The 14,383-nt window shown below is 40.7% G+C and overlaps 1 protein-coding gene across 2 annotated transcripts in view; it reads right to left on the bottom strand.

The window, feature by feature from the left end:
• Nucleotides 1-14,383, bottom strand: part of PSTPIP2 (proline-serine-threonine phosphatase interacting protein 2) — a 93,569-nt gene that overhangs the window by 29,842 nt on the left and 49,344 nt on the right. For both annotated transcript variants that reach the window (XM_055233489.2, XM_063645210.1), the window contains exons 3-4: nt 11,396-11,473; nt 2,342-2,376 (exon numbers count right to left, since the gene is read on the bottom strand). In XM_055233489.2, coding sequence (XP_055089464.2) covers nt 2,342-2,376; nt 11,396-11,473 — 113 coding nt within the window. The remainder of the gene's footprint in view (nt 1-2,341; nt 2,377-11,395; nt 11,474-14,383) is intronic.

Below are 14,383 nucleotides of genomic sequence, written 5' to 3'. Positions count from 1 at the left end.
CTTCTGCTTGCCATCACATTAGAATAATAGGAACTAAATAAAAATCTGTTGGCTGAATTCCAAGTTGCAGTTATAACCAAAGGCCACAAAGTGGAAATGAGAACTGAGAAATTAAGAAAGGATGCTGAGGGCACTATGACTTATGTCTTCCATTTCCCCTCCAGACTCATACCAATAAATAATAATTTCTCATACCAAGAAAAGCAAAGATGACCAACACAGGAAGAAAATGACTCCTTAGCCTCAAAAAGATGAAGAGAAATAGAACTTCACCCCAGCAGAGATGAACCTGACAACTGTGACACTGGTATTTCCAAAGACTTTCTATTTCCTTTCTAAATTAGCCTTTACCATTCTCGAGAAGTGTGGTAAAATTAGAATGCCCAATTCAAACCAAGAAAACAAATCCAAACAGGAGGGAACTACCTCCCACTGGTTTCTCCTCTTAAGAGGCTGAAGGAGAGGAGCAAAGAAGGGATCTTTTTTTTTTTTTTAAACAGTCTTACTCTGTCGCCCATGCTGGGGTGCAGTGGCAAGATCTCTGCTCACTACAACCTCTGCCTCCCAAGTTCAAGTGATTCTCGTGCCTCAGCCTCTGGAGTAGCTGAGACTACAGGCACATGCCAACATGCCTGGCTAACTTTTGTATTTTTAGTAGAGATGGTGTTTTACCATGTTGGCCAGACTAGTCTTGAACTCCTGACCTCAGGTAATCTGCCCGCCTTGGCCTCCCAAAGCGTTAGGATTACAGGTGTGAGCCACCGCAACAGGCCAAAAGGGGTCATTTCTAGGACATGGCATCCTGACCCTGGGAAGAAAAGAATAAATAAATAAGAATTCTTAAGGAGTCAACAGGATGTGGTTCTAAAATGGCTGAGTGCAGTGTCTCATACCTGTAATCTCAGCACTTTGGGAGGCCAAGGCAGGAGGATCACTTGAGCCCAGGAGTTCAAGACCAGTTTGGGCAACACAGTGAGACCCCATCTCTATGAGAAGTAAAAAAATTAGCCAGACGTAGTGTTGCATGCCTGTGGGCCCAGCTACTCAGGAGGCTGAGGCTGGAGGTTCGCTTAACCCTGGGAGTGTGAGGCTGCAGTGAGCTGTGACTGTGCAGCACTCCAACTTGGTGACAGAGTGATGCCCTGACTTAAAAAAAAATAAAAATAAACAGATCTCAAACTTCCTTAGGCAATCAGCCTGTACGATCATGAGTTCAGCTGCAAATATTTTGAATTTAAGGTGCCTTTGAAACACCCAAGAAGAAACACTAAGTAGGCAACAGGATGTAAGGTCTGGTCCTTAGAGAGTTCTGGACTGAAAATATGGATATGTACATTCTTTATGTAAAGGTGATAGCTGGTGTCAGGGACAAGGATGTTTTTCTAGGCAGACTGAGAAGGGCTAGGACCAAGCTCTGAGGACCTGCAATATGGAAAGGGACAGAGAAGTAGCCAGAGAAGCAGGAAGAATCCAAGGGAGTCAGAGGGATGCAGGTTTCCAGAAGAAAGAAATGCACAACAGTGCTGAATGCTGTTGAAGAGTCAAGCTAGAAGAGGCCCAAAATTGTCCCCTAAACTTAGTGACCCAAAGGGCTGGTGTCCTTGGAGAGGGCAGTTCCAGGTGAGTGGTGGGGCCACAGGCAGATTAGAGTAAGAGGAGAGGGAATCATGACAATATTTCCTTCGATGCTTACTGTAATTAACTTTATTCTGGATACAAATGTTTGGTGATCTGGGAGAAATGGCAAGACAGTCACAACAGGGTCCCAAAGTCTGAAGCCCTGCAGAGGTGGCTCTGGGAGAAGGAAACCAGACTGAGCATAAGAACATACCAGCGGTTAGGTCGGTAGACAGTCTGGCTGAGGCAGGTGGGGGTATGGAGGAGCACTTGGATAACAGTGTCTCCGAGTTAGAACTAAGAAGTATAGACGATTCTCTGAGGCAACCATTCTCCCAGCATGGTCCCTGGACCAGTGGCCTCAGCATCACTTGGGAACACGAGAGACACGCAGACTCCCAGGCCCCACTCCAGACTTCCTGAATCAGAAACTCTGGGGATGGGTCTCAGGAATCTGCGTCAATAACAAGCCCACCAGGTGATTCTGATGCTCATGCAAGTGTGAGAAGCATGGCTCTGAGTAAGGCAAACACACACCATGATGTGCAGGTGTGCAGGTTCTCCAGCTCATTTCGAGCCTGCAGAGCTTTGTCTCACCTTAGGAGTTGCTCTAATTTTTTTCACCCATTATGAAACTGCTGTTCAAATTAAAACACACCTTTGACGACAGACACAGGGCTTGTCAAGGGCAGTGAATACATTTAAAAAAAAAAAAATCACTTACGCTGCTTGAAGACTTCAAGGGCCCGCTTCAGGGTGCTAAAAAAACAAGCACATATATAATTTCAGTTCTGGAAATTCTCTGCACAATCTTATTATAATGCCTTTGCATGCTTCTCTCTGTCCGTATCTTAACTAAGAACCTACAGACCAATTTTTGCCCATGAGCTAGAGAGACAGCAAAAGATCAAGACTTCTTAAGTCCAGTTTCCTCAATCCCAGGCACAAGAAATTCTTCACTGTTCACTTGGGGAGAGCAACATGCCAAAACCCTTTGTGTTTCATTTTCTCTGACGATAGGATAGGAGTTATGATCCTTTTCTCATAAGAATACCAGTGATTCTTTAAAGTATGGCAAGGAGGCTGAGGCAGGAGAATCACTTGAACTCGTGAGGTGGAGGTTGCAGCAAGCCAAGATCGCACCACTGCACTTCAGTCTGGGCAACAGAGCAAGACTCCACCTCAAAATAAATAAAGTATGGCAATTCAAAATATGAATACAAGGCAACAAAGGAAGGGTTCAAACCTAGTCATGACTGCCTCCTTTTTCACTCATTTACATTCATTTAGTCAATAATCTTATATTTCTTGACCGTAACCATGGGCCAGGCATTGTGTCAAATGTTGGTAAATCAATCGTACAAGACAGACCTCATCCCAGACCTCAGAGTCTAATGGAGGAGACAGACATTAAACAAATTGTATCCATTTTTCTATTGCTGCATGACAAACTTAGCAGCATAAAACAACACACATTTATTATCTCACAGTTCTGTGGATTGCCAGTCTGAATATAGTTTAGCTGGATCCTGTGCTTGGAGTATCACAGGCTGCAGTCAAGGTATTGCCAATGCTGCATTCTCATCTGGTGGCTTGACAGGGGAAGAATCTGCTTACTCAAGGTTAATATTATACTTACCCTCAGCAATAAAATACCTAAGAATGCTTTAACTCTGATTATCCTTCCTAACAAGTTATAAGCTTTTAATGTCCAATATTTTGGCTCCATTTTGTTTTTTAAATCACCCAAGTTGACATTGATACCATTTATTTATAAACTCTTTAGATTTATCCATATGTGCCATATTCTTTGCCCACTATTCCTTCTTGCACTTCAGACCTTTTGTCCTGGATTATTTTCCTTCTTCCTGAAGTATATTTTTTAGAAGTTCCCTTATTGAAGATCTGCTCATAGTTAACTCTAACTTTTTGTTGGATAACATCTTTATTTTTCCTTCTTTCTTGAAAAATAATTTCTCCAAGAAAAATAATTTTCCCAGGTTGATAATTATTTCCTCTCAGTATTTTAAAGACATAATTCTGTAGTCTCTGGCTTCATCATTGCTATTGAAAAAATCAGCTGTTGCTCTAATAAATGTTCCTTAGTGGGTAATCACTCTTTCTGGATGCCTTTAGGACTTTTTCATTAACTTGGATCTTACTCAGTTTGACTATTCTTGTGTACTTGTAAATTTCCTTTTAATTTATCATTCTTGGGATTAATTTTGCTTCCTGAATCAGAATATTTATGGCTCCCATCAATTCTAGAAAATTGTCAAGCTCTGTTGCTTTAAAAATGTCTTCTCATTATTTCTATTCTCTCTTCTGGAACTCAGCATTGACCTTCTCATCCTATTCTCCATGTCTCTTAATTTTTCTTTACTTTTAACCTCTGATTTTTTTTTCTGTGATGAATTCCAGATAATTTCTTTTTTTTGAAATGTATTTATTTACTTGACAAATAAAAATTGTATATATTTATCATGTACAAAATGATGTTTTGAAATATGTACATTGTGGAATGGTTCAATAGAGCTAAGTTACATATGTATTACCTCATGTACTTACACTTTTTTGTGATGAGAACACTTAAAATCTACACTCAGTGGTTTTCAAGAATATAATACATTGCTATTATTATTATAGTCATTGTGTTGTACAGTAGATCTCCTGAACTTATTCCTCCTAACCAAAATTTTGTATCCTTTGATCAACATTTCCCCAAACCTTGTCCCCAGCCTCTCCTGATTTTTTCATTTCTAATTTTTGAATTCTCTCTTCAATTATAGTTAAAGTGTTACTTAATGCATCTCATCTACTGAATTTTTATTTTAAGTATTTCCTATTTTATTTATATAGTTCCATCTGATTCCCTTTCAAAATTTCTTGGATACCTCTGAAAGTCACCCTACTCATAATCTTAATTCACTCTTTTATTTACTTTAAACATACTATATATACTTGTTTTTTAGATCTGTTAGTTCTAGTATCTACAGTCTTTGCATGTCTAATTCTGCTATTTATTGCTTCTGTTGACACCCAGGACCACTCTAAACTAAATTTTTAGCTTAGGATTCTTTAGACCACTCTGATGAAACTTGGTACTTTGGAGCTCCAAATCTGCAAGAGAACTGGCTTGTAATTACAGATTCTCAGGAGTTGCAACTGCTCCCATCATTCATAATCAACGCTTAGAGAGGTATCTTTCATTGATATCTTTTTTTTTTCCCTGCAACAGAGTCTCACTCTGTCACCTATGCACCCAATTTCTGCCTCCTGGGTTCAAGCAATTCTCCTGCCTCAGCCTCCCGAGTAGCTGGGATTACAGGTTCTCACCACCACGTTCAGCTACTTTTTGTATTTTTAGAAGAGACAGGGTTTTACCATGTTGACTGGGCTGGTCTCGAACTCCTGACCTCAAGTGAGCTGCCCGCCTTGGCCTCCCAAAGTGCTAGGATTTCAGGCGTGACTTGATATCTTTTATTGAGATTTTTTTCTCTGGTTTAGCCTTTCATTAAGATATTATTTATCTTTGGGTTTCTAGGCTTTCTCTGGGATTTAAGAGATGAAGAAAAGCTTGAATCCAGAGAGCTAAGTGACCACTGAAAGACACCTTTGATTCATCTTTGGCCTGGAAGGATTTTCCTTACTTTCTTGACAGCATAGTCATATATTTATTTTTAATTATTAAAATATATTTCAAACTAGCATTTTAAGTGTTTTACAATGGGAGGGCTTTCCCAATATCTAGTCTACCATGTTGTGGATATGGAAGACTGTGACTCATTTTTCATATCTTCTCTCAACCTCCCCCATCCTCTCTCTTATAATCAACTCCCGTTTGCCCATTATTTTAGTTCTCCCCCAACCTACACTTCCTTAAGTGAACTCCCTTGGAGGTGCCTTGGCCCTGATAATTTTCTTGCTCACTGCTACTTTCATGGAGGCTGATCTCATGGAACTGTGGACTGTGCTCACTCAACCTACCCAAACAGGGTTGGGATTTTGTAAACTCATGGTCCCCTACCACAGCAGCATAAGATCATGCATCATTTTATATATGTATGTATATATGGCAAATTCTACTATTTTAGAAATTAAAGGCCCTGTGTTTTCCAAGTGGCCCCTTCTTTCAGCTGCCTCACTTTTCCCACTCTATTTATCTCAAAACAAAGGTTCTTATTTCTCTCTGCCTTTTCTCACATGAACATTTGCGCCAGTTATTACAAATACATTAAGCATGACAGCCTAACTGCATATTCTCCATTCACTTTACCCATCTTATGATACAATTTTTCTAGAAGTACAATGCATTATAACAGTGTCCATATTGAGGCCGGGTACAGTGGCTCACCCCTGCAATCCCAGCACGTTGCGAGGCCAAGGCGGGAGGATCATTTGAGGTCAGGAGTTCAAGACCAGCCAGGCCAACATGGTGTAACCCCTTCTCCACTAAAAATACAAAAATTACCCAGGTGTGGTGGCACGTGCCTGTAATCTCAGCTACTTGGGAAGCTGAAACACAAGAATCATTTGAACCCCGGAAGCAGAGGTTGCAGTGAGCCAAGATTACACCACTGCACTCCAGCCTGGGCAACAGAGCAAGACTCCATCTCAAAAACAAAAATCAAAATAAAAAGTGTCCATATCCAAACAAATGCACCAATGGTCAACTGAAATTAATAAATCCACTCTTCAGTGATGCTTATTTGTCTTCAAAGAACAGGAAAAAAAAGACGGGTATGATAGGAGATACAACTGGAATTCCCTCCCTATAGTGAGTCATAGGGTTGAAAGGCCAGCCTTACAGCTAAATTGTCTGTCCCAAGTTTAAAATTTTTCTGCCACCACAGTGACTGACTGAAGGGCCCCTAAAAGAGCAGCCCCATCTTCATTTCCTTTGTCATCAGCTTTGTTGTCTCCCATCATCACTTCATTGCCATTCCTCGTGTTCAGGACAAAATGACATTCCAGGAATGGAATCTGAACCACGGGAATGGTGGCCTAACAACATTCACCCTCTCTTCTCCACAGTGTTCTCCCTCACTGTGGAAAAGGAAACTATTCTACAACTCTTTTAAAAAGCACGTTGGCCTTAAGTCCTAACAGGTTCCGTCATAGGCTTGAGTCTCTCAGGGTAGCCAATGAGGTGGAAAATCCTAGCTAGTCCCTGGATAAGCAAAATCATCCGGCCGGGCACGGTGGCTCACGCCTGTAATCCCAGCACTTTGGGAGGCTGAGGCGGGTGGATCATGAGGTCAGGAGTTCAAGATCAGCCTGGCCAACATGGTGAAACCCCGTCTCTACTAAAAATACAAAAATTAGCCAGGCGGGGTGGCGAGCGCCTGTAATCCCAGCTACTTAGGAGGCTGAGGCAGAGAATTGCTCGAACCCCGGGGGCAGAGGTTGCAGTGAGCCGAGATCATGCCACTGCACTCCAGCCTGTGTGACAGAGCTCACGAGACTCCATCTCAAAAAAAAAAAAAAATCATCCACTGTCATCTAGAACATCTTCCTAAAGATCATGTCATGGGGTGACAAAAAGCAAGTCACCTAAACAGCGTTTCACTTCAGCCTTGGAAACAATCCCAGTTCTCCTATCTTATGACTACTTCCTCTCTGAGGTATACTCTTAGAAGGAAAACTGACTGGCTTTTATCAAGCAACAGAAAAGAACTGTGTTACAGTCTGTCAGAATTTACCAAGTAACAAGGCAAACGTCAAATATGTAAGGACATAAGAAATATCATTTTGGGTCAGATTCATTCTGCTAAATATCTTTTGCAAGAAGTAGTAGAGAGAATATGGCCATTTTCCATCACATCACCTCAAAAGTTTTTGGGTATATTGCCAATGGCTTATGCTTTCTTTATAAATGAAAAAGTTTTTCTGTTCAACTGACCCACTTATCTTCCATAAAATATTCTAAACCATTCTTTAATTACAGTGAAACTTGTCTAAGTTGATGTAATTTGGACCCTTGGACATGCAAATGTTTTACACATTCAAAAAATGAAACTAAATCAAACAGGAAAAAGAAAACAATCCCTATAATTTAAAACAAACAGAAACAAATAAACTTAACTATAAATAAAATTGGTAACATAATCACACAGAGAAAATAAATGTTTAAGTGACCTACTATGGTCTAAGATCAAAAGGAACTGCAAAGAAATGTTAAGTTCTATTTAGAAGTTTTATTGTTAGTAGCAACACTGATATTATTTTAAAACAATTTATATATTATATATAAACAAATAAAGCAAATAATTATACTAATATTGTCAGGTCTTCAATATAAGAGGAAAGAAATATAAACATAAAATTTTAAGCATTATAGAAAGCCCTATAAAGTTAAATTAGAATTGGAAATATTAGTATGAACTCACACTTTTAAAATCCATTCCCTGCCAGGGCCTACATACAATGATGCCTCTGTGACAACGATCAACATTAGAAGTGAAAATTTGGGCCAGAGACAGTGGCTCATGACTGTAATCCCAGCACTTTGGGAGGCCAAGGCGGATGGATCACTTGAGGTCAGGAGTTCAAGACCAGCCTGATCAACGTGGTAAAACCCTGTCTCTACTAAAAATACAAAAAATTAGCCGGGCCACTGCACCCCAGCCTGGGCAACAAAGCGAGACTCTGTCTCAAAAAAAAAAAAAAAAAAACTGAAAATTTGGTTTCTAAATACAATTAATCACGAAAAGGAACGGAACGAAGTATTCTTGGAGAAATAGCTGATTCCAGATTTAAATTTAAAGCATTTACATTGTTAATAATTGTAAAATCTTGGTGACAAATATGAGTAACTGTAAAATCTAGGTGATGGGTATATAGCTATTTATTATGTTTTTTTATACTTTTCTGTGATTTTTAAATTTTCATTTAAAACATCAAAAATATATAATTAACCAATGAAAAATAAATCTTCCTTGTACTAATTTCCTATGTCTGAGGGTAACAAGATTTTTAGGTTTATATAACTTTTTTTTTTTTTTTTTTTTTGAAACGGAGTCTCACTCTGTCGCCCAGGCTGGAGTGCAGTGGCGCAATCTCGGCTCACTGCAAGCTCCGCCTCCCGGGTTCACGCCATTCTCCTGCCTCAGCCTCTCCGAGTAGCTGGGACTACAGGCGCCCGCCACCACGCCCGGCTAATTTTTTTTTGTATTTTTAGTAGAGACGGGGTTTCACCGTGGTCTCGATCTCCTGACCTCGTGATACGCCCGCCTCGGCCTCCCAAAGTGCTGGGATTACAAGCGTGAGCCACCGCGCCCAGCCGGTTTATATAACTGTTAATATTTTCAATATCTCCCAATGTTTTCCTCTTCAGTAGTTCAATACATTTCTTTGTAGTCTGAGTGTGTGTGTGTGTGTGTGTGTGTGTGTGTGTGTGTGTGTGTGTTGTATGTGTGCTTATTTTAGAAGCAAGAGAAGACAAGAGGAAGGGCAATGTCCTATGTGTCCCTATTAGGGCCTCTGAGGGGACACAGACCTCTGTGCATCTCTGAAGCTGTTGATAGCACAGCCAGAGAAGGATACAGGAAAGTATGTTATGTGGTTAGGTCTGGAAAGAGAAAGCCTGACCTCCTTCTCCAAACCCTCCCTCAACATGTTGGGGAAGGATTCTAGAAATTTCCAGATGAGTAGGACTGGCTACATAATTTGTGAGTCTTACCGCAAAATGAAAACATGAGACCCCTTGTTTATAAATTATTAAAAATTTCAGAATGGTGATAGCAGGGCATTAAACCAATTATGAAACCCTTCTAAGTGTGAGTTGCCCTAGCACACTAGGGAAACCAGCTTTGTGTAAGACGGAGTGTATTGCTAAAGTAGGCACCATGACCTGGTCATTTCTGTATCCTCAATGTATTAAATGAATGACTGAAAAATTAAAAATTATGGTACAGAAATTTTATTTAAATTGAATATTATTTAATATTTAAATAAAATTTAAATTTTATTTAAATTTATTTATATTTACAATTATAAAATGATGCAAGGAAGACATAGAATTGACCTAAATGCCCATCAATGATAGACTGAATAAAGAAAATGCAGTACATATACACCATGGAATACTACGAAGCCATTAAAAAGAATGAGATCATGTCCTTTGCAGGGACATGGATGGAGCTGGGGGCCATTATCCTTAGCAAACTAAAACAGAACAGAAAACCAAACACGACATGTTCTCACTTACAAGTGGGAGCTAAATGATGAGAACACATGGACACGTGGAGGGGAACAACACACACTGGTGCCTATTAGAGGGTGGAGGATGGGAAGAGGAAGAGGATCAGGAAAAATAAGTAATGGGTACCAGGCCTAATACCTGGGCGATGAAATAATATATACGACAAATCCCCATAACACATGTTTACCTATATAACAAACCTGCACATATACCCCAAACTTAAAATAAAAGTTTTTTTGCCGGGCATGGTGGATTATGCCTGTAATCCCAGTACTTTGGGAGGCCGAGGCAGGTGGATCACCTGAGGTCGGGAGTTCAAGACCAGCCTGACCAACATGGAGAAACCTCTTCTCTACTAAAATACAAAATTAGCCGGGCATGGAGGCACATGCCTGTAATCCCAGCTACTTGGGAAGCTGAGGCAGGATAATTGCTTGAACCCAGGAGGCAGAAGTTGTGGTCAGCCAGGATCGCGCCATTGCACTCCAGCCTGGGCAACAAGAGCAAAACTCCGTCTCAGAAAAAAAAAAAAAAGTTTTTTTAAAATGGTGCAAAATCTCCTATAGTTATCACAAACCAAAAAATATATGTATAATTTTATATTTTATATATAATTTTACATATATAATTTTATAGGTATTTTACTTAGGATAGCTATTATAAAATAATATCAACACAGAACTCTGGGCATCTCTGCTATCAACACTTGCAGCGACGCCCAGAAGTCTATGTCCCCTCAGAGGTCCTAATGGGAACTAATAGGACATTGCCCTTCCTCTTATCTTCTCTTGCTCCTAAAAAACACACACATACAATACACACACCCACATATACACACACAGGAAGCCGTACTATTAAATTTGTAGTATAAATATATATAATATAACCCTACCTATGAAAAGGTGTACATATAAAAAAACTTCAAGAAAAACTTAGAAGGTATTAATAACAGGTTGTGGCTTCATAGTCCACTTTAGCCATTTTTCTGCTTGTCTTGATTTTTCACAATTGAAAATAAGAAAAAATTATAATGTTTTTCAGGCCAAGTACAGTGACACGCACCTGTAGTCCCAGTGACTTGGACAGCTGAGATGCAAGGATCTTTTTTTTTTTAATTTTTTGAGACAGAGTCTTGCTCTGACACCCAGGCTAGAATGCTGTGGCACAATCTCGGCTCACTGCAACCTCTACTTGCTGGGCTCAAACCATCCTCCCACCTCAGTCTCCCAAGTAGCTAGGACTACAGGCATGGGCCACCACGCCTGGCTAATTTTTCTATTTTTAGTAGGGATAGGGTTTTGCCAAGTTGCCTAGGCTGGTCTTGAACTCCTGGGCCCAAGCGATCCACCCACCTCAGCCTCCCAAAATGCTGGGGTTACAGGCATGAGCCACTGCACGTAACTGAGGATCTTGAGTTTGAGCCCAGCCTGCACAAAATAGTGAGATCCCATCTTCAAAAAAAATTTTTTTTTCAGCCAGCACACTTCAACCTCCTGGTAACTCTGTCTGCTGAAGCAAGGGGGCTCCCAGGCATTATTAACCAACCTGGAAACCAGAAAAAAACTTGATACGTACTTAGTTTCAGACTGTCCACACGGCTTCTTCCTAGAGAGGCTGAGCAGATCTTTGCCATATCTCTCTTCAATTGCTGCCCTAGGGGAACAGAAGAGAGGGTTATGGGTCCTTCTCAGAGCTGACTCTTTGTTAAGACACAATGACCCTCCCCTGGAAAGCAAAACTGCACCTGTGACCATAGAAGCTCAGATACAACACCATTCTGTAAAACGCAAGACTCCCTCTGTATGATAGGGAACAACTGTAAAAAGATTGATGGCCCTCATCTCTATGATGGTCTCCTCCAGCTGGAAGTCCCTAACATGGACATTATGTGAACATTACAGTAAAACTGAACATTTGTTTAAGTGGAATAAGAAATGCCCAACCCTCCTCCATCTTTTCTAAGAGTGCCCTTTACCATGCTATAGAGCCCTTCATTCACAAGCAATTCAAATACGCAACTAAACTGTACCAAAAGAAGGGGAATTTCAGAAAAGAAACTCTGCAGTCAGCATGCCCTATGAAAACACTGATTGTTACTCAGCATTGCAGGGTCGGTCACAGCACTAAACATCCTCCCTCCCCTTCCCCTCTCCCCACTGCTTTTTGTCACCATCTCCACTTCTTGTCCCAGCCCAGCCTTATATAAACCATACGATTAGGACAGAGTGATTTAGGCTCATCTACCCTATTTTTTTCTTCAGATTTAAAAAAGTTATGTAAGTAATAAATGAATATATCCTCACGGTAAAAGACTGTAACACCACAAAGGTAGACAGTCTAAAACATGCCAGCACTTCCCACTCTCTTCCAGCACCACTGCTCTCCCCAGGGGCAGCCACTGCCAAGGTTGGTAGTTAGCTTTCCAGTCCCTTTTCTCTGCATTTACATGCCCATATCTCACATATACACATGTGTGTAACTTTCATGTTTATGTAATTGAGATCATTCTATTATTTGCTGTCCTGTTTTTCACCTAGTAACACATCATATAGAATGTTCCTTATCAGCACATAGGGATCCACCACATTCACAATATGGAGTTCTCTGTAGTACAAAGTCTTCTGAGTTATTTCCAGTTTTCACTACCACTAAAAAAAAAAAAAAAAAGAAAGAAAAGAAAAAAGAAAAAACCTAAATGAACATCTGAACATCTGTGGACATATATCCACGGGCATCTCTGAGAGTGTCTCACTCTGCCACCCAGGCTGGAGTGCAGTGGCACAATCTCGGCTCACTGCGACCTCTGCCTCCCGGGTTCAAGCGATTCTCCTGCCTCAGCCTCCCATGCAGCTGGGACTACAGGTGTGTGCCACCATGCCGAGCTAATTTTTGTATTTTTAGTGGAGACAAGGTTTCACCATGTTGGCCAGGCTGGTCTCGAACTCCTGACCTCAGGTGATCCACCTGCCTCACCCTTTCAAAGTGCTGGAATTACAGGCGTGAGCCACCACACCCAGCTTGAGAGTGTTTTTCTGAGAGTTCTGAGAAAGTGGATTTACTAGGTCAGAGGAAATAATGCATTTTAAATTTTTGAAAAATAGTGCCAAAGTGTTCTCCAAAAAAGTCTTCTCAATTTATACTTCCACAAAAAGTGTACAGGAGCTCCCATTTCCAGGAATGCTGACCCACAGTGGATATAAATAATCTTTTAAAATTGCTATCAGTGTGAGAGGAAGATTGAAAAAAAGAAGAACTTCTTTTTGAATTTGCATTTCCCTGATTTCTAGTGTCGTTGTTATACGCTTATTGTTTATTTGCATTTCTTCTTCTGTAAGTTATCATCCAACTTTTTAACTGAGCATTTTGCCTTATTCCTATTAATTTGGTAGAAGTTCTTTATAGACTATGTATATACAACTTATTCTTACACATGTTACAAAGTTTCTCCCATCCTGTCGTTTGTCTTTTCTAAATAATGATTTTATCCAATTTATTAAAATGATACATGCTCATTACTCAAAAATAAACATGAAGAAAAGTACAGGCTGGGCATGGGTACAGTGGCTGATGCCTGTAATCCCAGCACTTTGGGAGGCCAAGACAGGAGTATTACTTGAGGCCACGATTTCAAGAGCAGCCCTGTAGTGGTGCATACCTGTAGTCCCAGCTACTGGCGGAGGATGGGGCAGGAGGATCACTTAAGCCTGGGAGTTCAAGGCTGCAGCGCACTATGATAGGAAGGAAAAGTAAAAAGAAGAAAACCAACAACCCAAAATTCCACCAACTAAAACTAATTAGTATTAATATTTGATGATGATTGTAACAGGGATTTCTTTCTGCAGGTATACAAATAGGAAGGATGAACAGATGTATGCAACAAATAATTTTTAAAGAATAAGACCATATGGCCGGGTGCAATGGCTCACACCTGCAATCCCAGTACTTTGGGAGGCCAAGGCGGTGGATCACCTGAAGTCAGGAGTTCGAGACCAGCCTGGCCAACATGGTGAAACTCCGCCTCTACTAAAAATACAAAAAATTAGTCAGGCATGGTGGCGCATGCCTGTAATCCCAGCTACTTGGGAGGCTGAGGCAGGAGAATCACTTGAACCCGGGAGGCGGAGGTTGCAGTGAGCTGAGATCGCACTATTGCACTCCAGCCTGGGCGACAAGAGCGAAACTCCGTCTCAAAAATAAATAAATAAATAAAAAATTTAAAAAAATTTTTTAAAAAGAATAAGACCATATGCTACATGCCTTTTAAAAATAGCTTGGGCTGGTGTTGTGGCTCACACCTATAATCCCAGCACTTTGGGAGGCCAAGGTGGGCAGATCGGTTGAGCCCAAGGGTTTGAGACCAGCCTGAGCAGCACGGGAAACCCTGTCTCTACAAAAAAAATACAAAAATTAGCTGGGTGTGGTGGCATGCATCTGTAGTCCCTGCTACTCGGGAGGCGGAGGTAGGAGCCTGGGAGTTTGAGGCTGCAGTGGACCGTGATTGTGCCACTGCACTCCAGCATGGACGACAAAGTAAGACCCTGTCTAAAATAAAATAAGTAAATA

Source organism: Symphalangus syndactylus, chromosome 1, assembly GCF_028878055.3.
Source record: "Symphalangus syndactylus isolate Jambi chromosome 1, NHGRI_mSymSyn1-v2.1_pri, whole genome shotgun sequence".
Lineage (NCBI taxonomy): Eukaryota > Metazoa > Chordata > Mammalia > Primates > Hylobatidae > Symphalangus > Symphalangus syndactylus.
Note: the sequence above shows the minus strand (reverse complement) of the source record. Positions and strands in the feature narration are given on the sequence as shown.